The sequence below is a fragment of the Numenius arquata genome, chromosome 1 (assembly GCF_964106895.1).
Source record: "Numenius arquata chromosome 1, bNumArq3.hap1.1, whole genome shotgun sequence".
NCBI lineage: Eukaryota > Metazoa > Chordata > Aves > Charadriiformes > Scolopacidae > Numenius > Numenius arquata.
This window is the reverse complement of record NC_133576.1, coordinates 131787153-131814553: the sequence shown is the minus strand read 5'-3', so window position 1 is coordinate 131814553 and position 27401 is coordinate 131787153. Positions and strand designations below refer to the sequence as shown.

At 39.3% G+C, this 27401-nt stretch overlaps 1 protein-coding gene across 3 annotated transcripts in view; it reads right to left on the bottom strand.

Annotated features, from left to right (window-relative positions):
- Nucleotides 1-27401, bottom strand: part of NOX4 (NADPH oxidase 4) — a 107215-nt gene that overhangs the window by 18223 nt on the left and 61591 nt on the right. For all 3 annotated transcript variants that reach the window (XM_074168689.1, XM_074168707.1, XM_074168698.1), the window contains exon 13: nt 20363-20444. In XM_074168689.1, coding sequence (XP_074024790.1) covers nt 20363-20444 — 82 coding nt within the window. The remainder of the gene's footprint in view (nt 1-20362; nt 20445-27401) is intronic.

Sequence of the window (27401 nt, the reverse complement as noted above, 5' to 3'; positions counted from 1 at the left end):
TGAAGTAACAGATGGATAGGGGACTTAATTCAAGAGCTCGTAGGAAATTTTAATTAAAAAGTATCAGCATTTGCAAGTTGAACAAAATGCTTGGATACAAAGTACTGCAGAGAGCACAGAAAGTGAAGTCCTAGTCTGACTAAAATTTGTTGCAAAAGTCTTACCAATGTCAACAGAGTAAGGATTTCACCCGGCAGTGTGAGATTTTATATCCTCGGGGCAGTGTTCAGTTTGTTACTAAGACCCAGGTGTAGGTATCTTTGTGTGAGCATACTAAGTCCCCAATACAGTCAAAAGAGATGCGGTCAATGCAGTTAATGGACTCCAGAAAGACATTAAGGATGTGATGAATTGCTCACTATGTCTGCTGACTGTACTGACTCAATTCAACTGGACCTTAGAGATCAGTGTCCCTCTGGAATGGGCAGCTGAAGGCCAAGCAGAACTGAAATGGCACTAGACACCTAGCCTAAGGCACCTGAATTCAGACCTAGGTATCCACTGAGATAATTGGAGCTTTGATAGCTCACAGACACCTACATTTAGATGTCTTCAGCTGGAGCTGAATCTCTGCCCTGATGAAAAACTCATGTCATTGACTTCAATAGGTTTGGGATAGTTCTCCAAAATTACAAAAAGTCAACTAAACAACCCTTCTCCCACACTCATTTTTCTCTTTAATTTATCCTAACAAAACCAAAGCTCAGTACTGCTATAACGGATACAGCCTTAGAACTCCAAGGAACCAGCTGTCTGAAGGCTGAAACAGTCTCCTGATGCTCTTCTGCTGCTGTAACTCTTACGCACCAGAGAGATGCCATCACCTCCCTCTGCTAACCCACAATACCAGCCTCCACCCCCATGTGATAAATATTCAAACAAGTGCCTTCATGTTCCTCCCACACTGCCCTTCATGCCTGGGAGGAAATCTCTGTAAACATCTGCAGAGCTATTTCATTATCTTCCTTCAAATTCCTCCTTAAGACCCATCATTCCTCTAATATGTAAAAAAACCCAATAAACCAGTAGTTGACAGTAGCTAGGCTGCTGATGTGCTCACCATAGCTCAGTCATATTCTGGCCCAGTACTGTCTCTGTTTCCCTGAATTTTGCTGTCTGATTGTATCCATCTGTTGTGTCCTGTTCTTTTAGTTTAAGTTGGTTTGGTCAGGACAGTCTCCCTGCTGTGTGGTTGCATGTATCAGGATGGCTTCCCGATGCATGACTGGTTCTTCAGGGCACTAGGATAACACAGATAAACGAAGAATTACTGGAAACCATGCAATTCTGAAACTTAGAGGCAATCTTTCGTATGGCAGGCTTGCAGAAAGCAAAACTGACTACAGAAATGTTCCAGGCCACTTTGGAGTCCAAGGCTTAATTCACAGTTTTCAGCAAAAACCTAGTTACAACAAATTACATGATTTTGATTTTTCAAAGAAGCTCCACTTACTACTATTGAATATTTTTCAAATATTTTTTGCAGCAAAAATCAAGACAGCAGCTTCATCTTTTGAAGTCAACATATGACACTTCACGTCATTTTTTAAATCTCACCTAGTAAGTGTACACTCTGACTTTATATTTTCCAGAAGGCTTGTGATTATTGACAGCATTTCAGTACCAACAGCATCTTGCAGACGAAGAACCACCACTGAGCAAAGCACATCATCCTTGGTCTGTATGGATTTCCGAAACTACAATGGCTTTCAAGGTTTAAAAGTGTAACAAAATGTGACATCTGGCATGTGAGATCAGAGATTCCCGTGTGTTCTCTTGACATTGTGAAGGATGATGTTTTCATTAAAGAAAGCAGCAGCTCCTTAGACGTGAGCTTGCAAAACCCAGTGGGTCCAATTAACTTTATATACTATTTTGTGCAAGATTGCAGTGTTATGATTCTAATTCAGATTTCATTAGGCATCCTCTCCTTTTTTCAACAGCTTAATTTCTGATTGATTATTCGTATTTTTTCCTTTCAACTTCAAACATATTCTTTCAATACATAATAGAGCTTGTAGAAGTTTCCTTCTCTCTTCCACAGAAATTGCTTCCTTTATCAGTTGGTGAAACATCCAATTATAACAAAGTAGATGGCTCAAAACCCTATAGAATCAATTAGCATCAGATTTTCTTCTCATAGGAACATGCCAAATTATAATTATTTCTAAAATTCTAGAAAAGCCATTGGTTTTAGTACATCTCAGTTTCATTTATTTCTCCCTGGCTGGGCAAAATAAAACAAAATCGTCGGTTCCTCAGCTTAGTATACTCTCCAGGGGCCAGAAATGACTAAAGAAGAATTTCCATTTCTACAACATCCTTAGCAAGAGAAAATATGTTGAAGACATGATGACAAGGGCAAGAAAGTGGAAAAACAAAGCAGGCATCTGCATTTTTATGGGTAAGTAAACCCTGAACTGAGATCCATGGTTTTCCATGAGACATAGTGCAGGTTCAAGGAGAAGAGAAAAAGATCCCACTGGAGTATGATGGAACACTAAAGCAGCAAAAGTTGCACCATGACTTATGGGGAGCTGAATTTGTAACAGAGGAGTGAGAAGGAAGGTGGAGGAGGAGAAAAGAACTTCATAACTATGAAGGAAATTTTCAAAAAAGAATAGAGATAGAACCTCCACTGAAGGCAACAGAAAACAGACTTGCACAACTGACAGACACTCTTGTAAGCATGGCTCTTCCTTGTTCAGGACTCCTAGAGCAATCTGAAGGTAATTTCTCAGACCAAGTTCATTTTCCTCAGAATTGAATAAAACTGTCTAAATATTGAGGTATTTATGGCGAGCCCATATTTCTTATTACTCATTGCTGACTATCGTAAGAGAGTTTAGACCATTCACTTCATTAAAAAGGTCTGTAAAATCAAGTATAATTATGTATTCAGACAACTTTGTTCTCTGAAAGTACATGTACTTTCTGTACCAAATTCTTGGGTCAATATTCTTAATTAATGTTGTATTAATTCTTCTCCATGGCAGCCTTTTTACTGTCATTTTTATAAAATGTTTCCAAAATGTATTCCTTTGATTAAAGATCACACATAATTTATTTTATTATAACAAGAAATCAAATTTTCCACTTATTTCCTTACCGATTACAGTATTTTTTGAAGCACCTTGCCTCTCTGTAAACTCCTCTCCTACCAATTTTGCCTCAGCTAATGAAGTAAAAGAAAAAGAAGAGTATTTGTAATGATTGTCACATCATTAAGTGATAAGATGTTACAGATTAGCGACCACAAGTAGGCTGAGTGTGTTGACCACGTTTCCCCACAACTCATTCACTGGCACAGTAGTTATCTGTCCATCTCACTGCAAACAGTATTTCTGCTCTAGAGTAATCCACTTCCATATTTGACCTTTTGTCTCTTTCAATATTTACAGGAAGCTTTTTCTTGCCTATACTGTTCCCTTTGGTGGTCATCTCAGAGTTGCCGTCTAGCAGACAGCACGGGTCCCTCTCACAAGCAGTGCTGATATTAGCACTGAGCCCTCTTCCTCCCTTAGTAAATTATACTCACCAAGACAGGGTTTCGCATGTCCCCATGCCAGTGGAAATACCTGCAGCATCCGTACCTCAGGGAATTATGGGATACCTGATGCAACTGAAGAATACTGATGCAACTGGATTGTAAATACTAGCTGTCAATTCAAGTTTTTCAAACCTCTAATTATTACATATTAACCAGCACCAGAGGTCTAATGCAGTTCCCTCAGCCAGAATTTAGGTATTTTCAAGTTAAGTGAAAAAAAAAAAAAAGTCTACATGGAAGTTTAGGACTCAGGAAAGCCTGACAGTTAGTACATATATGAGATGTACTAGTTGTTCCCCCTGGAAGATGCTTTGCACTTACAAATGTATTTGGGGTGCATATTAAACCAAAAGCCAGAATACTTTTTTGATAGAGTAGGCTAGGGGAAGAATCAGACCATTCTAAATATGGATGGGGAAAGAAAAGTTGGCACCTGTTCACAAATCGCAAGGATGACAAGTGCAGAAATTAAAATCCTAGCTAGGTATCTGCAGAAACTAAAAAGGAGGAGAGAAGAAATTGACTTGAGCATTGGAAGATGTAGTTGGCAGCAGACCAATCTGAAGACAAGATCAGGCATAACATGATGCCCTCCAAAGGCAGCCGGCTCAGGATCTTTGGACTAGAATAAGTAGAGATGAAGAATTCAAAATGAGGAAAATAAAAAAAAAAAAAAACAAAGAAGGAAAAATCACAACAAATTCTGCAGTTGGAATGAAGTAGCCAATAATGGCATCCTCAATATATAGTAAACTTAAGCACAAATCTGCTACCTAAAGTGTAATAAACTCCCAAGAAAAATTTGCCATGTCTCACTGCTTTCTCTTTTCTGTCTTTGGGTGGACACTAAGTAAGCAAAGTGACTTAGTCCAGTCACAAACCTATCTTTTCTGTGGAGAACTCTCTTTGTAAGGAAAGATCCCTCACAGCTACACTCCCTTTAAGGAAAGATGCTCCTCATGAGCCACATGTCCTACACAGGCTGGTGAATGTACCTATAGGAGTAGGTTCCCTTTTATTTGTTTTTATTTCCCTTTTATTTATCATTTCCCATTATTTGCTTCATGAAGCAAATAACTACTGGTTTGGGGGTTTGTAAAATATCTTTACTTGAACTTAGCTGCCAGGAAGCCTAGAAAGAAATTCTCTAAAAATTGCCCAGACAGTTGGGGAGTGATGTCTGCAAGATAATGAGAAGGCAACTTCAAATGGCTTCCAGATGTTCAGTGATGGTCAGACAAGCTCATTTCCTTAGGCAGACAGGCTCTTATCTGGAAAGGGATATAGAAAACTGGCAAGACCAAAATGGAAAGAACACCTGCTGAACGCTAGAGTAAACCACACATAGTTGCAGTAAAATGGCAGATTAAGGATGAGATCATCCAACTTGGAGAAAGAATTTCTAAAGTCAACATAAGCCTATAGATGAGTCTGCATATAGATTCACAGGCAGAAGCTTATCAAGCTACCAGCGAATATACTGCATTACATCATAGATGAGCTCAATCCAGCTCTGACCATCTTGGCCTCTTCATTGTTTTTCTCCGAATATGCTCCAACTTCTTATTTCAATCCCACTATTGTCTGCAGTATTCCAATTTCAATCCTGCCAAGGCTCTATATAATGGCATCATTATTCATAGGTGGTAGTGTCATTATTACTACCTTTTTAGACATACAAAGATGCCTTATACAACCCCCTGGCCTCCTGGGTTATTCAAAATCAAGAATTTTTCATCCCCTGAATTTTTAAATTCCTTCAAGCTCTCACCTATTTATGTGCTGTAAGAGTAACCATGATAACCATATCATTCTGTGATTCTGTGATAACAGAAAGTCTTATTTTTAGCATTTCCATGAGTTTTAAGAAGCTGAGAGAGAACAGGTGACCACAAACAAGACAGATGAGCAAGTGACTTGGTGAAGCACACAGAGAGAGGACTAGTGTTTAAGTAATTCAAATGTATAATTCCTCTCCTAACCCTTCCCATACCTACTTTTCATAAATATCCTGAGGGTTACAACCCACTGGGTGCAAAACACTGCTGTAGGGCAAGGTGATTATAAGGCACTGAAGAGAACAGAGGCTGGACATCACAGCAGAATACATCTGGCACAGAGTCAGGGTCTAAGCAGAAGGGGGTCTTCCTGTAGATCCAATACCAGTTCCTGTTGACAACACCCCCTGAAGTTGCTCTGTGTATATACAGAGAAACCACATTGTGTGTGACTGGAACAGGTTGCCCAGAGAAGTTGTGGATGTCCCACCCCTGGAAGTGTTCAAGGCCAGGTTGGATAGGGCTTTGAGCAACCCGATCTAGTGGAAGTTGTCCCTGCCCACGGCAGGGAGGTTGAAACTAGATGATCTTAAGGTCCCTTGCAACTCTAACTATTCTATTATTCTATGAAATCTTGACTCGTGAGACTTCTTGAGGAAAATCAGTGTCCTGAAGCCCCACATTGATTCCCGTCATGTTTGTTGTCATTGTGAAATGCAGATCACAGGACTGTGCCCCAGGTCTGACCTCAAATATCAGTTTTGATTGGTCAGAGAGGAAGAGAAGCCCTGCCTTTTAATCCCATCTCCCTCATGCTGATCCACTATCACTTCCACACTGTCATTTACATCCTCAGCTATGCTCTTCCTTTTGGTGAAACCAGGTAGCAACTCTTTCTCAGACCCCTCCACACTATCGGGAATGCTTAATTTAATAGGTTTAATACTCTGACACATGCAGACAAAAAGCAAAGTGCTAAGCATGGTCCTAACATACACACACACCCCCATCCCAGCCCCATGTCACTGTTTCTTCTTCTTTGATGATGACAATTTGTCTCTTGGTGAACTGTCTGACATTTCTGCTATTCCAACGCATCTTCCTTTTCTCCCACCCACCTCCTGAAATTTGCCAGATCATTCAGAAATTTCAATCCATCTGCTCTAAAATATACTATCCTCCCTTGACCAGTGTCATCTGAGGATTTAATTAGCTCCATGTTTACATCTCTCTCCTTGGCATTCATTACTTGATATATTGAAAAGAACAAGTCCCAAGATTAATTGCTGCATATTTGATACCTCACCCCTTTTAAAACTGTCTGCTTAAGAACTATTTACTGCTTGCCACCTGTCAGCACTGACTTTTTCATTTTTCATTTTTTTTTTGTTTTAATAAATGTGCTCTATGTTTATTTAGACAATACTTTGCTAAATTCTCTATGAAAAAATAATAATAATCTGATTCCAGGACAAATCAAATGGCTAAAATGCCACTGAATTCCACGATACCAGGATTTAGTTCTGCAGGACTGAAAGGTATATTGTGAACCACTGTACAAGTGGATATACATACCAAGTCTACTTTTTACTATTTATCCTGCTGTAGTCCTATATTTGTAAGTAAACACTCCAGGACACGGGCAGTACACAATGGATGAAATCCCAATTCTGTAGGTTTTGTGTATCTACCAAATATCAGTTTTTGAAGAGCTCACTCTGTATCCATCAGCTGTGATCAGTGGTTTAGGTGTTCCACATACCGTTTACTTTCTTTCTGCTTAAGGGTTCCCTTAACAACTGTAATCTAAACACACTGTAAAGTAAAAACTGGACTGACAGGTGAATACTTTCTGGTTGTTCCTTTCTGAGATTCTGAAAACTGTATTTTTGTTTTCCCTAATGGATGCATTCATCAACCACTTGCTAAACCACCACCACCTGTTTCTAATGATATTACCGCCGCATCTATCGTGGAACTGCTCAAAGGTCCCTAATCAAAAGGTACTTTCCCCCTTGGGATAGGAACTTTATAAAAAGAGTAGAAAGAGGATGAACAATACAGCAGCTCAGGTGCTGTGCTGGGATCCAACCCGTGCTCTGCCATACCTTCCTTAGGAGAACTTGGGGAAGTCAGTTTGACGCTGTGTGAGAGCGTCTACCTGTTACACAGGAATAGCTGTAATTCTCAAACACAGAAGATCACTGCAACAATGACTTCACTAAAAGGCTGTGAGGCCCATAGATACATCTAGAATGGTGATCATAAATTCCATCAGTATATAGATCACAGTCCTTAATAAGCAAATAAAAGGACAGGAAGGATAACATCACACAAAGGAGTGTTTCTAGAGATTCATTGCTTTACAGTTTCATCTGTCTAACTGATTGCTTTTATCTGCAGACCCAGCATACACAATTTAAAAAAGGGTGATAGCTTCACATCTCTTTGAACAAGTCTTGCCAAGACAAACAAGTGAAAGAAAGGGTAAAGATGACTGTGGATAAAGGCATCAGCCCTGTTATTTCCTTGATAATCCTATTCCATCAATTTGGTTAACCTTACATGACAGTCTTCAAATATTTAAGTACACAAGGTTTTTTTTTTCACCACCAGTGACCCAATGATAATAAAACCATACATGATTCAGAAGCACTTTTGATATATTTTTTTCTGTGAGCAAGTTTCATGGTGCAATGTCCTTGAGCTTTCATACGCCAAGAATGTCATGGTTTAGGCTGGATTGGCCAATGATGGATGACAGATGTTCTCCTCCCACCTCTTGCTCCAAGCAGAGAAGAGATAAAGAGCACAGAGAAAAACAGACCCCAAAACTCAGGAAAATCAAGACACGCCCCTTTTTTTAATAGAAGCTAAATATTTCAGTCACAGAATCACGGAATTGTCAGAGTTGGAAGGGACCTCTAGAGATCATCTAGTCCAACTCCCCTGCTAAGGCAGGATTGCCTAGAGCACATTACTCTGGACTGCATCCAGGCGGGTCTTGAAAATCTCCGGAAAAGGGGGACTCCATGAGCTCCCTGGGCAGCCTGTTCCAGTGCTCTGTCACCCTCACCGTAAAGAAGTTTTAAGAAGGATGGAATAGGGGAATGAGACAAATTTAATTGGCTCTTAATTTCCAAAACTTTTCCACACAGTGCAGATGCTACTCACTGGTACCAGAATCTGAGTTCAGGGCAATGTAACTAAAACCAAGGTTAACTCAGTGAGGGGGGTTCTTCTGACCATATCTAGCTGGCGTAGCCAATGCAGAGATAAATGGATTTCTTAAGCTCCAGTAATGATCTTCAGAGTTGCTTGCAGTTAACCTGCTGTATTTGCTATCAAATTATTTCTTGAAAGAGCCAGCTCACATTTCAGTAATGCTGTTCGTACCAATCCTTTAAAGTGGATTCCTTAACTATAGTGTAAATCTGCACCAAGAAAAAGAAAAGTTAACCATCAGCCGTTATAGAGCTAGTTACTGCCTTCTAATAACATGAAAGCAAAATGCATAGAGACAGACACACAAAAATGCATTCAAACAGCAAAGCGCTGCTTTGGGGCAGAGGGGGCACTGAAAGCTAGAAAAGTTCCCCATCTCAAAGCGCTGCTTGTGCTGACTGTGAAAGAGGGAAGGTGGGCTGAGCCCCAGGGGACAGCCCTTCTGCTGCACTCAGAGCTTGGAATTAGATGCTCAAGTGCATGATAATGGCACCATGGGTGAAAGAAGCTTTAGAGATGCCAAACTCACAGCCTGTTTTTTCCTGGGGACACAGGGATCTGCAAATAAATTAGCAAGACACTCCTAAAACCCTCCTCCCCAACACAAGACAGAAGGAGCTCAGGTTGTCCATCAATATCAACACCACTTGCCTGTCACAGAAGAGCAATCCTCAGAGGCTGTCATTAAAATGAGAGCCCCATGCAGCTGAACAAGCTCATTTTATTTTGCTCTGCTGATCCCATAGCGTAAACCTGTTCTTTTGAATTAAGGTATCTTTCTCTATGTAACGTGCAGACTGTGCACAAACCAGAAAGCTACATCTGTCTTTTCTTCTTCCTTGCTCTCCTTCCCTCCCTTTCTCTCTCCATCCATCCTCAAACAACATTCAGCACTGCTCCCTTCCAAGCTTTTCAGAAACCAAACCTATATAATAATTTTTTTTCTTCAGTTCACCTGCAAGTTTGACATATGTGAGCTGAAGCAAAATTTCATATCCTTTCCTTGAAACAAAACAGGGCCAACAGAGGGGCTGGCATGTAATGATCATCCTTCACAGAAAGTTTGCTCTTTCTGGAGGGAAAACAGCATAGCGTTTCACATGGACATAACTGAAATATATATCCAATGACTTTTACACTCTTACTTACACGTTTACAACTCTTGTTGCTCTTCCCCTCAGAAACACTGGCACAGCCCACTCTGTCACCCTAACGGATTTCGGTACTTTCTAGTCTTTGTTGCAGCTTATACTGAAATATTATGGAAAGCCTGAGTTCAGTTCACAATTCTGCCAGATTTTATATTATACCAGCTTGAATGAAGTGCCAGTTTCCCAGGTTTGGGAGTGGGAGTGGGATCTCTCCAACACACTTCAAACTTACACTGACGGAGCAATTAGCTGAAATCCTAGAACTGCTTCCCTTGAAAACTGCCATGGCAGAAGATACTCTTGGTATATTATTAAGATCACAGAGTTTCATCTTCGCAGTGCCCAAACGCCCAGAACATCAGGTTTATGACTCCTTCACAAGATAACATTATATCTACAAGATTTGCCTCATCCAAGTTGAAAATACATCTGGGGATGAAGCAGAAGAAAATGTATGGTCCAGTTCTGCCACCATTTCTTTGGCCTTGCTCTGGTAATAACAGTACCATGCGATGGAGAAATTCTGACCAACCACTTCCATTGCTCTATCTTCCCTAACAATGTAAAAAGAATGACACAAAAAAATAAACTACAAATAGCTTTCAAAACCTTTTGAGATGGCATGCAAATACCTTTATTTTAGAGAAACCACTGGAAATAAATGCCTGCATTTCAAATATTGTTTAGGAAGCTTCAGCTATCCATGCAAAAAAGGAAAATTTAATCTATTTTAAGACCTTCAGAATTGGTTTAGCAGATGGAAGTCAATATAATAAAGAAATTAAATCTTTTATGGTGATTTGTTTAAAAGAGGAATTGACTATACTTTAAAAATTCCAATATTAAAAATCACCAACAGTAATGTATCTAAAAAACTATTTTATGCCTTAAAGACATGGTATACAGTGAAGGGAAATACAAAGTTATGATATCCTTAGGTAACATCATGATACACCATGCGGAGGAAAGCAAGACCCCAGTCCGCAGAAGGGCTGTGGCATTTGGCTTTCATTAGACACTCTTGAGTATTTTTGGAAACGAGAGAGGATATCAAAAACACACTAACAACTGTATAGGTTGCCTTTTCCATACTGGTCAAGTAGATTTGGGGTAGGAGGACTGACCCTGCTCCCATGTGGTTTTTTGGACCATGCAGCAATTTTGCCTTCCTCCCAGAGGAACGAGGAAAATTCTTTGTAGAGTTTGGTTCTACATGAGTTTCAACCGTACGCAAACTTAATTTAAGCCTCATATTACAAAGATACCTTGACAGCAATGGATAATTAACTCATAAAGCAAAGTGTTACATGAAAGCTATTAGGCTCTATAGCAAATTATTCTAGTATCTTTTCTTTCTGGTTAGTGCCTATAATACAGCTTCTGTCATTGCATTTTGGGGAGAAAAAATGTCTCTACATTCATGATACGAAGGAAAAGCATTGCTAGTCACCTCACTCGACACATTTAATGCCTCACTTTACATGCAGATGCTTAGGCTGGTAATTTTCTGACAAATCTGTAACCCACAAAATTCTTCTATTAAAAAGCAACAACCAGTAACTCTGAATATCACCCAATTTATCTTCACCATCCAACAACTCAGTACATATCTTCTATTCAAACAGCTTTTGTGTTAGGACTTACCTACTTTAGTCTCCAATTCTGCTCATGAACAGCCTCAGCTAGCTGATTAGGCAACACTCAGAAAGGATTTGGCAGCTAATGTCATGGGCCATTGCTGTTCTGCAGCTGCTAACAATGTTTTCCAGCTGCTAGCTGTCTGGTTGTTCAAAAGCACTTGCGATTCTAACAAACCACTTGACGTGGTCATAGAAGAACTTTCCTTGGGGCTAGGCTTGGGCCACTGGGTACAATCTACCAGCAGCCAACTCCCATCGCCATGATTGATGACAACTAACAGCTGCAATAACGTACTATTGGATGAGATGGATTTTCTACCGCTGCCAGTTTTTAAGACTTGATTGTTACTTCTGAGCTGCATTTCAGCCTAGATGCTGAGACATCTTCCTCCGTTAAATGTGGTTTTGATGTATATGTTTACTTGGGGATGCTCAATTCAGGGTGGTCCGGTTGGCATCCCACAGCCCAGATCTCCTATCAATTTCTCAGAAGAGACAGGGGACAGCTGTCAGAATAACATAGTCCTCTTTCTGCCCCTGATTGTCATGAAGAGCTTAAAGCCCAACTTGCTGTACGGAAAAGAAATGTGAAGTGTCTCTTCCACATATAAAGACCCTGGCACTCAGAACTGAACAACTCCACCAGTGATACCCACCAAAAGGTTGCTAAAACTGAAATCTAGGCTCATGTCCTGATGAGAGCAAGTCATCCTTGCCCATTTTATGCAAAACTAGAATATCGTAACTGTCTCCTTTGGCTTGAAAGCTCCTGATTCCCTCTGCTCTCACACAGAGCATACATTTGCTCTGCTACCCCAGGGGCAGCAGCAGTGTATACTGTTTTCTGAGGTATTAAACAGCATGAAGAGGGACTCGTGGTACAGCTCTGACATTCATCTTAACAGTTTTCTTGCTTCTTCAAACCTTGTTTGGGGAAGGGCCAGAATAGCAATGAGTGTTGCTAAATTTTTGCCCTCCTTAGAGACCAGTAAATATAGTTTTTGCTTATGTCTTACATGAAATAAAAAGGAGAACATGGTAGGCAACTCCTTTTTCTCTCCCAGTATCTTTCACATGTTTAAGGGCATAATATTGTCAATTTTCCCCATTATTATAGCTGGAATCTTTCTTTTATTCCTGTTTCACCAAGATTCAATAACAAAACACCAACAAAAATGCTGCCTCCTTTAACAGGTTCTATGAAAGAAAACAGCCTCTGGGGTCCCACATTGAAAGTATGGGCCCAGAAATTAAATTGCTAATGTGTAGGTAGGCGTATAGGAGTGAATGAATGATGCTGTTCCCTTTTATCCGTAGACTCAAGGAGGAAGTCACTACTGTCAACAACCACATCTCTTTAGCGCTTTTTCTTTTTCAAGAGCCTGGTGCTTGGATTTCTGTAACTATGGTAATTGTGAATCTATTTTTTAAACTAATATAAGCCATTATTTTAAAAACTATGTTAAAACTGGGTATAAGGCCAGAAGGGATCATTGTAACTCTCTCTTGCATAATGAATCAAAGAACTTCACTAATAATTTCTGCATCAAACTACTATAACTTCTGTTTGAGCTGTTTAAAAAAACATCCTTCAAGACATCTGGTGGCAGATAATTCCCCTCAGTCTCACACTGCTGCTCAGTAGCAGGCAGGTATATATCAATTAAATCAACAGGCTTTATCGAGAACCATGCTCCTGCTCCCAAACAGCAGAATGAAAACCAGCTGTAGTGTTTTGTCTTATGCCATTCACTTTGAACAAAACAATGATTTCATCTCCCAAATATTTTGAAAGGTTTAGGCATCTTTTATTTTCAGTCAGCCTTTTCCCCTTTTCAATTGGGAGCATTGAAGTGTTTTGCATAAAACAGTTCATGACTGCTAATAAGCCACAACTATGCTATGATAAACAGAGCTAAGTTAAACTTGGATTCTAGATTGCTTGGCACTTAGAATATATATGCACACAGAGATTCGATTTTGCATGTATGTTGCTGCACAAATCTCTCAGAGGATACATGGTTTTTCCAACACCTCTCTACAACTGAAAGATTTGTTCTCGTTTTTTCAAAGTTTCTTAGATTTCAGGTCTGAGCCCTGTTGAAGTTTGCAGCACAATTCCCCTTGGCTTTAAGGGGACTGGGTCAGTCTGTGTTAGCGGTACTTGAACTTGAGGCCTTTGGAAACAGAACAAAAGTGTCCTTATTTTGCATTAGAAGTTACTGGGGCATTGTACTGATGTTCTAAACAAATGCAGCCTCTGTCTCGAGGAATTTATGACCTGCATTTGAGTTTAATATACAGCCCTAAGTATTTCAAGATATTGACTTGGCCTTGTTGCGGACGCATCCACAACAGTCTTGTAGGATCTGAGCCCAGACATGTAGTGCACAGTATGAATTACTGTCCTCTTTCTTCCCAATTTCATTGTGGTTTCAACAAAATTTAAATCCGGTACTTGCATTTTTAGTGACATGATTACCCCTATAACATGATTGTTGTTTTTACAAAGAGCTTCCAGCCTTTACTCTATTGCCACTGTTGTTCCTACCATTTGGTAAAAACCCCCAATGACAGGAAAATGCCATTTACTTATAGTGGAAGTTTTATTGTCATGGAGTACAACCCTGCACTGGTCTGCAAACTCTACAGGATAACCTGATATCACTGCAAGTTACATAAAAAAAATAAAGAAAGAAAAATAAGAGACAAAATTCCAAACCTCAAAAAACCCATATAAACATTCTTCTCTATAAACAGCTTGAGTTTCTTTTAAATGGCATTACAGATTTCTTAAGCAGGTATTTGTTTTTTTATCAAGTAATCAAAATTGTCTGATACTCAGGTTTTCTGGGGGCTCAGTGCTGCTGGTGAGACAGTTAGCTTATAGCTTGCATTTTGAAATAAATCTTGGAGCATTTCAAAACCAGCAATTTTCATGCTTAATGTACAATGCTACACAAAGCGTTTAAAGTGCTTGTGTGGGCACTTTTGAAAGGCTCCTTCATTTGGCACTTTCCCATCTGATTTCAGCAATATGGGCAGGCCACGTGCTCTTGCAGTGGAAAACACGATAGATGTTATTTTAGATGAGAGAGCCAACTGCACACAACTGAAAGGACTGCAGAAGACCTAATTTCTATTTCTGGCCTCGTCCCCAGGAGAGTTGTTCCTGGGTGACACTGGTAACTCACATCAGAGTCCTGTGCCTCAGTTTCTTCTCCATAACAAGAGAACACCTTTTGTAAAGCACTTCACAGAAAGCCTTTTATAGAAAAATACTCCATGAAAGTTCTCCACCTCTTTTTAAAACTAAAAATTTCCTTGCCTTTACAACAAAGACTGAGTGACAAATGCATAGGTCGTGATTTTTCCCTTTGTTGAACACCAAGAAAGATTTTGCCTTTGTTTCTAATATAGACTGAATTGGGTTTCTAAGCCATGATCCTGCTACCTGCTCTACTGCGTGCTTAAATCTGGGATTCAGAGGGAATTTCAGCAGATGCACTGTTTGAGCATCGTCGTTTCCAGAAGATACAACTCACTACTTAGACATAAATCATTTTCCTCTAAAAAGAAAAACGTTCTTAAGACAGCTACAAATAAGATACAAGTTTTATTCCTGGGGTATTATTTATGAAATATCAGTTTCCTGGCTCAGATCTCAAACTGTACTAAATTGGCATGGATCCATTACAGATCTATTATCATTAAAATGAGTAGCAATTGGGAACCAGATGGCACAATGGTTTAGGGCACTAACTTTCTGCCGCCTGTTTGTCTAGACTACTCCATGATGAGAAATGAATAATGCCATTTGGCTTTGTTTGAGCTGAAATGTTCAGCAGATTTTCAAAGCTGACCTTCAAAATATGTATTTGAAGATAAATATATATATAAATAAATCAAGATCCTGTATTTTCTGTTTTTTGTGACATGAAAATGACCGATATTTTTGTGCATACACAAGAAGTCTACCTGAATTTACTAAGAATACATGCCAAAGAAAGGTTTGTAAGTTTCAAGTTTATAACTTATGGAAAGTAAATGTATTTAGAATACTCTCTTATTTCATTACACCCACGAGTTTCTAAGTTCTTTTTTTTCTCCAAAGTTCAACACTTTGTCACTCCATGTAAATAATAAGATAGTGCTCAATTTACATTGTCTCCCTATTTGACTACACAGAAGTGCTGTTATTTCTCTGTATGCACATTAGGGAAACAGTTACCAAAATACTGTCTTAATTCCTGCCTATGTTTAAAAAAAACAAAACCAAAAAACTTTGGAAAGGTTTATAAGGAAAAAAAATATTATTAGACAGACCTTTTAAGTAAGCTTTACCCTGCAAGAAATTTTTATTTACTTAATTTGTAGAAGAGAAGGGTTGTTTTTAAATGACCTCCAACCTCTTGTATGGAGGTGTCATTTCAGATGGTACAGGACTTTCCTGTTTAGCAGAAAATGGTATAGTGAGATGGCAGAGACTGGAAACTGAAGCTAAAGAAATTAATGTTATACATACATGAAAAAATTAACAACTGAAACAAGCTGACGTAAAGGCTTTGAATTTTCCAGTTTTTAACATCTCAATTTAAAGACTGAACGTCTTTCTAAATTCATGCTCTGGTTGAACCAGAAGCTTGCTGCAGGGATTATCGGGTAATGCTCTATGGCTTATGTTAAGAAGGGACTCAAATTACCTGGAACATAACAGCTCCTTCTGTTCTGAAAACCTGTGAATCATCCAAGAACTTTTCCACCAAACCCACAGAAGATAAGAATGAAGACTGCAAATATTTCTGAAGGGGGAAATAAAGAAGCAAATAATCCCTCTAAAAAACCCACATATGTATTTGAGGATTTCACCAATATCTTGAAATATAAAGTACAGCTGAACTGTCAAGTCACTTGTATACAGAGAAATTTGCTAAAAAGCTCTAATGCCAGTAGTATTTCTGGTGCATCGCTCTCAAGTGCTGTTTTGTACAGACTCTCTCCTGCCTTTTTTCACCCACCAACCTTGCTCTCACACTTATTTTATCACTTCCCTTATCATTCCATTCTTTTGGGTTTTGTTTTTTTTCCTTTTGATGTTATCAGGCCCAGCTGCAAGAGACACTTCTCTCTGGTGTTGCAAGGCAATTGCACATCCTTCCTTGTGCACACAACACGTGGTCAGGAATGGAGTGGAGTCAGGAGGAAAAGCCTATAAGATCCCGGTGGGATGGAGCAACCTAGGCCCCACTGCTAGCACCAACCACCCTGTCACATGCTGGACCCTACATCCCAATTAATGAGCATAATAGGGTCTTCTTCAGGAGCAATCCTCTTTGGGTTGTGTCAGCACTTCAGCAGTTCTTGCTTTTTATGAGTGAATCTGTGTGATGAAACAGTAGGAACATCATCAGTGACATGCGCAACCAAGGAAAGCTTGATAGCAACATGAGAAAAGCTCCTGGAGAAATGTTCTAAAAGTGAAACTCTGAAAAGTTTTTTTATGATATATAGGAGATCTCATGCTCATTGTCAAAGTAATGAGTCAGGATAAGGCTCATTGCAACAATTTAGTCTGTTGACAGGCCTGATTGCATTGGGGTAACTCACCTTGGTGACTTCAGCACTCTCTTGGAGTGAGGGAGAGAAGGAACAAGCTGCAAGTATGTCTGTGATTTGGTTCGCATGCAGAGGCTCTTCCCAGGAGCTGCTACGCAGCCCAACTTATCTGGCTGCCCACAGCTGCAGGTTTATTCTTAGTTTCAGGAATGTGAATCCTCAGACATGGCGATGGCTTCATGTCAGCTAGGAGAGATTTTCTCTTCAAAACATTTCTCTCTGTGGATTGGTGGGTTTCCTGATGAGATGGATGAGGGGGGTCTAGTGATGTCTGATTTCTGAACCACTTTTCAACCCCGACAATCACTTGAGGTATCAAAAAGACTTGCCTGGATTAGACTGGTCCCACTAGTTCACTAACCTGCAACCACACGCAGTGCCGTATGTTTCCTTAAGTTCCACTGTAAGCATTTATGAGAGAACATACTTCCATATTCCTTCCCCAATAACATAATTTTTCCAAGACACAGCTACATTGTCATCTGAGTGAAGCATAAGACAAAGCCACGCTCCTGCCCTACAATCTTGTACAGAAAAGTGAGAGGACACATACTGCAGGTTGGGCTGACTGGACAGATGTGGTACCAATGTGCTGACACGGTACTGCATCTCAGCCCACAGGCCATGATGAGAACCGGTGCTCATGATGCCACGCTACTTGTGGACACACAGTGATAAGTCAAGGAACCACTGTGATGTGCTGTGTGGCTTTACCAGCCTGAATCTTGGTAAGCTCAGACCTCTCCTCCATGTGTCAGAGTACGTATTTACTCCTTGGCTAAGCCAAGACCAGCAGAATAAACTCAGGCAAACACAAGGACCATAAAAAGATCCTGCATTTCTCCCTTATATCAACCAGGAGTGCAAAGCGTGTTTCTTTGACACATTTACCCCAGTAAACCCAGAACAATGTTCAGGCATATTCCAGAAAATTTCTTCCAGCCATTCCAGTGCACACACATCTTCTCTGAGCTCAAACACACACCCAAAATTATCCTGGTGTTCCTTGAGAAAGAGTTCAGGTCTTAATATAATAAATGTACAAGAACATAATTCAGGCCAGAACATCAAGGTTTCTATTTCTTTCAAAAATTGATGGATTATAGTTTGCTCATTTAGCCTTTAATATTTATTACTATGACTCGGAATATCCTGAGAGATGCTGAACATCTTCCTATCCAATCTCCTTCCTTTGGACATACATCTTTTAAATACATGCAAACTTTTGTCCTTTCTACCTGCTAAGCCCTGCTTAGTCAAGCTATTCAGCTAAGTCATTACTAAAATTTCTCTTCTATTTTTAACCTTCCATATTAAGATTTCCTTAAGCATTACAGGCTCCAGCTTGTGCCCCAATGCAACATCTCATTAAAATGACCTTACTGCTCAGATCCTTCTGTAGTACAACCAGCCACGGCTCAGCTGAAGTCAGTGAAGGGGCACTGATTTATGAGATCTGTCTGTTCATTATCTTCATTTCTGTTAACTGACCTTTCAATGAAAATGAGCATAGGGAAGGGAAAAAAAGTGACATGGGAATAAGATAAAATACATTATGAAGATGAACAGGTTTTCTACCTCACTGAACACAAGTATTTCACTTGAAAGTCAGCCCCTAGGGAAATTAGGACATGTCAATAGTCTTCAAGCAGTTTCTAAAAGAACTATAATAAATGATAAATTTATGTAACAAGCAAGCAAATTTGCACCAATCAATGATGCTATAAACAGAAATCTATCACTTTTAAGAACATATGCAAACTTCTCTTCCACTTCAGTGTCAAAGTTTGGCTGATTTTGTATATTAGAGGACTTAGTCAATCTTGCCAAGTAATGTGGCTGAAAACATGTATCATTTTGCGATGCAAAACTACTGTAACTTCAAATGGCAATACAGCTCCACACTACAAGGTATTTGTCATATGATCTTCAAAGACCTGAAGCATCCACTGAACAGAAGACAACAGGCACTCATTTACCCACGAATGTGACAATGAGTAATATTGCTAGTAGACTGTACTTGCCAAGAATTCTAACAATAAATTGAATGTAATGAAATGGAAAGTCAGACACCTTAGGAATGATTTGTATAGAGGTAAATCTGTTCTTTAAGGACGGACAATAAAGTAGTTTCTCAGACCAGTCTGACAGTGTCCATACCGTAAGTGAAAACATCTAGGCCAAGCAAAGTAGTCTACTGACATGGAAAAATAACTGTTCCAGTGCTCCAAAGGGTGAGGAGAAAAGTAATAATTCATGGAAGTCCTAGTGAAACAAGTAGACCAGTCCATCCACATAAGGTGTTTCCCACAGTGTCATATAATGTATCTCCATAGTATTCCAGTAAAACAGTGACAACGGATAACGCAAACAATAAATTCAGGGGGATAAAATCCTGTCTCCCTTGAAGTCACAAAATTTCACCATTTTCAGAATCAGGATTTCACCCTTGAATGCTTTTATTTTCAAGTATTCACAGTGAGGAGGTAACTGGTTTTCAGCATTCAGCCCCTCTATTTGTTTTCTTCTCTTAATTTAATTCATATTATCAGTTTTTAAGAGCTGTATGTAACACTTTGCTCCACTGGCTTCTTATGCATTTCAGGAAGCTGCTAACAATAATGACTAACTTTGCTTATTTCCATCATCATTGCTGGATCATTGCTGGATTGGCTCCACACATTCTTTCCTCCTTCTCCTCTCTCTGTCTATCCTGCACTAGCCTTCTTTCATTGCTCACTCTGGTCATGGTTAATGCGAGGACTGCTTCTTCTACTTTCCCCTTCTCTCCCTCTTTTCAAGATTTAGCTGAAAGTGACTGTTTCTTGTAACCAATATTGTAACAAGGAGCATTTATTGTTTCATTCAGGCATGTCACTTAGGAGAAGAGGTTTTGTCCAGGATATTCAATACATACAAGACCTCCTAAACACACAACACTAGTACTTTGGTTTGCCTGTAGATATATCCCTAAAAAGTGCAGAAGATAATGCTTTCTAGTGTTTGCAGGCTTCCAGAGGGGAGCCTGTTAAAATCCAAGGGAATCTGTCACTGTAAATGATGGAATCCCACAAGACAAGAGTGGGGATTAGCTTGACAAAACATCTGCCTATGTCAACGCAATGTCAAGTGAAACAAAGCTCCACCAGACACTGATCCAGGCAACTTAATGTCTGCACTCCACCACCACCTCCCCACTGACAGCTGGGCACGCTTTTAAAGCACTTCTGCTTCTCCCTGACACCGCTGAAGGACTGCAAAGCTCAGTGTAAGTGGGTCTCCCTGACAGCTCTGCCTTAGGACTTCACACCAAAAGCATGTACAGTGCTATAAATGCTTCACTCTCCCTCGCTGCAAATAGATAAGATATTTTATTTCTCCCAAGAAGACAATCTTACTTACTTGGGATAGCGCCTCTGCTGAAAGATGGGCAGAATCTCTGTATCTTGATTTGAATGGAGAAGCAGTAAATCCCGAAATCTTTCTGTCAGGACAAAGAAAGAAAAAAAAAAAAAAAAAAAAAGAAAAGAAAAAAAAACAAACCCAGACTGTGACTCTGCATTATAAGTTCAGGCCACAAGTAAGCAAGCAGTAATATCAGTGAATTCTCTTCTCCAGCAATATTTACCAGAGGATAAAGCTAAGTGTATAGGGAATAAAATCTATATATTCATACAAAACTGCTGCTAAGCCTAGAAATTAGTTTCCTATAAACCCTTTTAATAATATTTTAAAATGTCAATTTTTTCATCCAATATTGAATTCTAGTAGTGCTTACAAGTTTCTAAGTTCTGCATACAGGTCTTCTGAGTATTATATGCAGACAGCCATAAACAGTCTCTGCCTTGAAGAGCTTAGTCTAAACAGAAAGGAGGATCAACTAAGAATTCACCAGCCACCCAAGGATCACAGTAGTCTAAACAAACATAGATTAATTAATTAATCTAAATTAAATTGCAGCACGAGTCCTTGGGTAATTGATTCATTGGTATTTCCAAGGACGGTTGGAAGACTGGATTGCTTGTTATTCACTACAATATATTTAAAAAACTGCATTATAGGATGATCTGCAGTAGGTAAGGTTTTTGGAACTTAGCTTCACTGACCACCAAGTGAAGGAGCGGTTGTGGTTTGTATAGCTGCCTTTCTCTCATACCTTTCTCTAGAGGTGCTTAGACACAATACATAAACAGGATCTGTAAGAGCTTTTATCAGTATACATTTCTCAGTTCCTGGAAGATGAAAACATCCTCAAAATTCACTTGATACCCAGATTCAGGTATAGAAGGAAATTTCCCACCCACGTCAAACCCCCTTAGCACCCCCTGTAGCTCTCCATAGCACGGCACATGCTCTCTTTCCTTCTTTCCTTCCTTCCTTCCTTCCATCACCTCCAACTTCTATTTAACCAATCCTCCAGTGGCACAGAAACCTAGGACACTGGTGATGCCCTTCCCACCTTTTCATCTCTTCCTGCAATACCTTATAACTGTGGCTTGAGGTCGTCAGCTGCAGATTTTATTCTTCACTTGCTAAACCACAGTTTGTAACCTGTGTTGCATGTAGTAGCTGTACTATGGGTTTCTCTAAACTACTTATCTTTTCCATATAAGATTTTCATTCTGTAAAGTGAACCTAAGCATAAGTGTAGTCCTTCCTCCCCTTATATCCCTAAGTATCTCAAAATATCCACTAACATCAGGTTTACAGATAAGGAAATCAAGAGACAGAAAATCAGTGGAGAAAAAATCTGAATCTCTCAGCTCTGAAAAGGAACCATAGCAAATTTCTTACTTCTTACAGGTTAGTATATGAGTTTCTTAACATTCAGTTTTATGTACTGTTATGTCATCATAACTAAACTCCACTAATTTGGATACAATTCTGCTATGTAACGTCTAAAACTGAAAAAAAAAAACCACCCAGCACCAAACCTATACTTTGTAAAGTTATAACACTTTGAAGAAAGCATAATAAATTCAGAAGAAAAACTCTCTTGATAAGGGCTCATTTTTAAAGGTCAATTGTCTCAGATGGTCTGATCTAGTCTTTCATCAGCTGGCTAAGATGTATAGCAAACATCTTGGCTAAGGCAGCAGGATCTGCCAGTGAAGGAAAAAAGGCTGGAAGACAGAATATCCATTCCTTTATTTCTACACCTTTTCAGATTCTTCAGATTCAATTTTGAAAGAAATAAGCACATTCTTTCCGCATCTTCAAAATGTAACTTAGCTTTCCATGTAGCTAACCAGGACAGAGACTGGATGTGGTCAAAAGCAATAAATGCAATACTGTAAAGATGGAAGTGAAACTCAATGAGTATCTTTCAGGTATCAGCCTGCTCATTGTCTTGACAAAAAGCTTGCCATTACAGCTACTTCTTGACCTCTTGACTTCTAGGAAGATGCTATTTTTTGCAGTCCTGTGGTACATTGCAATATGCCGTATGTGGGCATGACCTCTCATCCTTAAAGATGGTACGATATTATGTTCAAACAACACTGGACAAGAACTGAAAGGCTTCAGGAAGCTTTCACTGGTGTAAAATATCCAACTGTGTATGTGTCAGAGCAAGCACATTAACTTCCACCCCTACCTCAGAAATTTCCCAGTGCAACTCAAGCTAATGGAACCCTTTAATAAAAAGACTTCATATGAACAACAGACTTTGTGTGTGCCTGCTGGAGGAATAAGAGGAAGTTTTCAATGGCAAACACTGAACAATAGCACGTCCGTCCATGACTTGAGGGTTTTGACCTCCAGAACATGGTGTGAGTCACCATGATTAAGTATTTGTCTTTGGGGTGGTCTGATTTATTTATTTGTTAGGGTCTATAACCAGATGCAACAGCAATGCAAAGCATGGGGAGACAGGCTCTTCTTCAGTTCAATGCCACACAAGACTAGATTACATGTAAGTGAGTTAGGCTGGTTTGGCAGATCTTGCAAAGGGCCCGCAACTGTCTGGGGGAGACAAAACACATCCTGGGGAGGTTGCAGATATGTCCTGCTCCAGTGTTCTGCCTGAGATGGACGGCACCCAGGCAGAGAGCCATATTCCATCACTAACCCCTGTTCCGTGACTCTTTTTCTTGTGCGGCTGCCCTTTCCCATTGATCCAGGCCACATGGCTGCACTCCAAGACTCAATTCAACAAGCCATGATCTTGAAAATATTTTGAATAGTAATGTGACAGGGCTGGCCAGTGCTAGAGTGAAAGCAGCCAAGTTATGGCATCTGAAATTGGCCTAAACAGCTTCCCCACTGGATCTTGTTTTAGTTAAAGTCAACTTTTATTTTTTTCCCTACGCTGTGGCAAATTTCCCAGGCAGATGTATTTTCTTTTAACCATATGACTTTACTCATTTTTCCATGGCAACACTTACACTATGGGGTAGTGTTCCACCTCATCTCACATACATCCTACGACTTCCTCCAGCACACGTAGCCTCTATGTCCTGTAAATCCTCTTAAGAGAAATGGCACACTGAACAGAAGCCTTTAGCATTAATTTGTCCCATAGGACCATTATGTACATGCTTCACCCGTCTATGATATTTTTATATTACACATGTGTGCACAGGACAAAAGTCACATTGGTGCAAATGACACTATTGCCTTTAAGGATTATCCAGCAAGGTGATGAGGGAGATGATGAGAGCTTTGGCAGCTACTGACAGAACATAGGCACTTTTGGTGCTCTTACAGGAGTATATATCAGAAGCCTAAAGCTTGATAGGAGAAGGCTTTTCAGTTTGCAAGAAAAAATCACCATGATACCTTCCAAGGACAAGGAGGGGGGGGATTTTTCAAAAAACTAAGATTTTCCTTTGAATCCATGCTACAACAACAAATGAAAGACTGAGAAGCATTGAAACCAGTTGAACCGATGAAATCAGAGTATTTTACATTATTTTGATCTGCAATCACTAGCTGATCAACAGAACCAAACCAGGCCACAGACAATCTTATTACTCAGACCATTTTAGAGAGTTATCACCCAAAAATTAATCTTTTCTGTTAGTTACAGTTACAGTTTAATACCTAAAATTTTTACAGTTTAAAGTTACAGTTTAATACCTAAAATGTGACCCTTTTTGTGCAGGTGTTGGTCTGGTTTGTTAACCAAACATGAGTAACATTTACCAAACCAAGTTTTAAAACTCTTGCTTCTGAAAAATTTGCAATTATCTTCTCTCTCATTCTGTTCATGTAATCTGCATTAGTTTGTCTGTACTAGTTAGTTTCCTAATGATTTTTTACATTGTTCTAAGCTCAATTATGCTACTGATTGTTTTGTCACTCTGCTGAGTGTGACACTGCAGACATCATCTCACTGACTCTCCTGTAAGTCTAACCACAGGACAAAGTCCTCACAGACATCAAGAATGGTTGCACAGTCACGGTCTTATGCTCCAACTTATCTTTTCAGCATGCTGAGTGTCTCCATTTCCTCCTGGTTTTCATTTTGAGCACACAGTTCCTTCCAAATTGTTGATCAGTGAGAAGTCCTCAGTTAAATGCAGGCAGTTTTACTGGGATCATATACATTTAGCTAAATGTGTAGTATTGCTACCTGTGGTGACTAGGGGCTGGATACAGTAACACAATCTTATGCCCTGTCCTCCTAAATCAGGAAGGTTCCCTTTGAAATATTTAGTTGCATGTCATTTTTGTTCTCAAGCAAGAATCAGATTGTGCTCAGTATGGTGGGCAAAGAGTAATGCCAGAAAAACATGAGTAACAATGGGTGTATGCTCTGAAGCCCATTTAAATTGGTTACACAGTCAAGTTTCCTTTCTTCCAGAATACACTATTAGAGAGGTTTAAAGAGAGACAAAGGGAAATTTTATTACAATATTTTAATTTCTGGGGACTCAAAGAAAAGCAAAAAAAAATTTTATAGAAGGTCCCTGTGAATTAAACTACATTATTATTATTATTATTATTATTATTATTATTATTCACATTCTGTAGACAGAGATACTATGGCATAGGGAGCACTGGCCTTGGCTTTTTGAAGTTGTCACACCCCTGAAGGTCTTACTGCTTTAGCGTTTCAAAGATGATGCCAAAAGTCACACACTGAACCTGTGTCAGGTTTGACTTTAAAGTCAGGTCTTGTGTTTTTTCTTTCCTTGTTCCTTCTTGTTACAAAATACTTTACAGAAAATAACAGCAAATTCACTCCACTGAATTCCAAGGGTCCTGAAAAATCAAATTCCTGCTCTTTCAGAGTTTGATGGGTCTGTACCTATAAGGCCATAGCAGTGTGTAACTGAAGTTTGAGATGTTACTGTTTTGTTTATCCCAACCAGCTTCAGATCACTCTGAACCTCTAATAAAAACAGGTTGAATTGCATGCAATGAACTCAATTAAGAACACTGTAAGACTGATGGCAGTTGTTTTTTTAGGGATAAGGATTTTTCATTTCAGTTGTATGGATCTTTTAAATCAAAGTTCATAAGAATAAACAGAAATGTGATTAGAAAGCAAGCAGTGAATGGGAGAACAGAAAAGCCTCATCAGTTATAAAGTACAGAATGCTGTGGTCCGGAAGCCTAGCTGTCTACCAAAAGGTCTGTCCATAGTGACACACTCGTACCTTTGGATACTTTGCACTCCCGTTTCTCTAAATACCTGTAGCACTTTTGCATTTACTGAGACACAAATCTCAGTTCCATCTTTCACTACATGGACATTTGCAAGCTCTGTAATCTCAGACTAAAAAAAAATCTGCCTAGCTTTATTCAAAATGCAGGCTGGCCTGGAGCACCTTCCATGTCCTGAATATCTCCTCAACACCTCGCAATAAGTTGAAAAAAAAAAAAAAAAAAAAAAAAATTAAGTCAGCTTTCTCAAAATAACCAACAGCATTTAAAAGGATTTGAAACCCACTAATCTGCCTTATTTTCAAGCTCTGTATATTTGGAAATGCTGTCATAAGTACTTCCTCAGTGCCTCGTAAAAAAGAAAAGGCAATTAGTAAGACGCCTTTGCTAGTTAAGGGTTATAAAATTCTGATGAGCAACAAGATGGCATAAAACTGAAATGTTCAATATCTCAGTTTGACCTGTGTCTTAATAATGGCTACAGTTTCTGAAGTTAAAGAAATGTTACTTCTCTCCTCTTGAGGAGTCTGTGCTACAAATATCCTCCATCAGATTAAAAGGGGAGGAAAGAAAATAATGATGAGGTAATGTTGATGAGCTAAAGGTTCCAAAATGATTACATCATGAGCCTTGGAATTCCCCTAAAACATACATATTTTGCTGATACAAAGAGACAGGCTTTTTGACCAGCTTCAACTTCCATGATTCTGAGTCCATTAAATCTCACAGAGTTTAATTCTCCTGGTTTTTCACCACCACTTTCTTCCCTCTCGATCAGTTATTTGAAAGATTAATCAGAGCCCACTATTTAAAGAGCTACTAAAAAAAATAATTTAAAAGCTAGTAAAACTCAGAAAGTTGAAAAGTATATTAAAAAACCCTTGCTATTTATATTTATCTAAGGGAAATAGAGAAGATTTTACAGAAAGGCGAATGCTTTCTTCATTTCCTAAGCTAGATGAATAAACAGCGAACATCCTTCTGTTTAACATTTTCCTTTGCAGGATTTTAGTTTATTTAAGCAGAGGGGAAAAAATAAGGAAATCAACTAATCACTACACAGGTCAGCAGTGAACCTCCCAGTCACTCTGGACCTGCAGAATAGTCCTCATTTCTTTCAAGAAAGTCTCTGTACGCCCTGCTTTCCCTCCTAACCTGCTTCATCAAAAGTAGTCAGCTCATCCTCTTTCTCTGGCTGTGTGCTTACCAGCTGGAAATCGTTCTCCCTCCCCGATTCTGGCATCAGCCCATCCTTTGCCTGCTGGAACTCTAGGTGCTTTCTTATGTCTTTAAAATGTCACACCTACTATGTCAAAATTAGCTTGGACAGATTTATTTCTAACTAGACCTCCCTCATTTACACTATAACCGCACATACTGCATGATTTATGTGTGTATGCCCATATATCAGCCAATGAAGAAACAGCATAAAAGGCAGTTCTTGCCTAAAGGACCTTAAAAGGTTGAAAGATGAGTGATGGAAAGAAAAAAGCTTTGTTTCAAAACAGGGGAGATGCCGAGGACCATATTTAGACTGTTATTAGTCTAAATAATTAGCTATTATTAGCTAATAATATTAGCCAACTATTAGCTAATATTAGCTGCTCTGCCAGACCCAGTTCCCTGGACAGCCAGTGAAGAGAAGGGGATACAGCACCAAAGTTAAGCAGCGTCGATGGTCAAAACAGAGTTAGAAATCCTCCTGCAGGTTATACAGCAATGCCCTGGCAGAACCGAGCATTAGCTAGATGCCTGGAGTTCAAAACCAATGTCTTAATCAAGAAACCTTTTTTTCTCAGAGGCACTTACTACATTGAAGACTATTTCT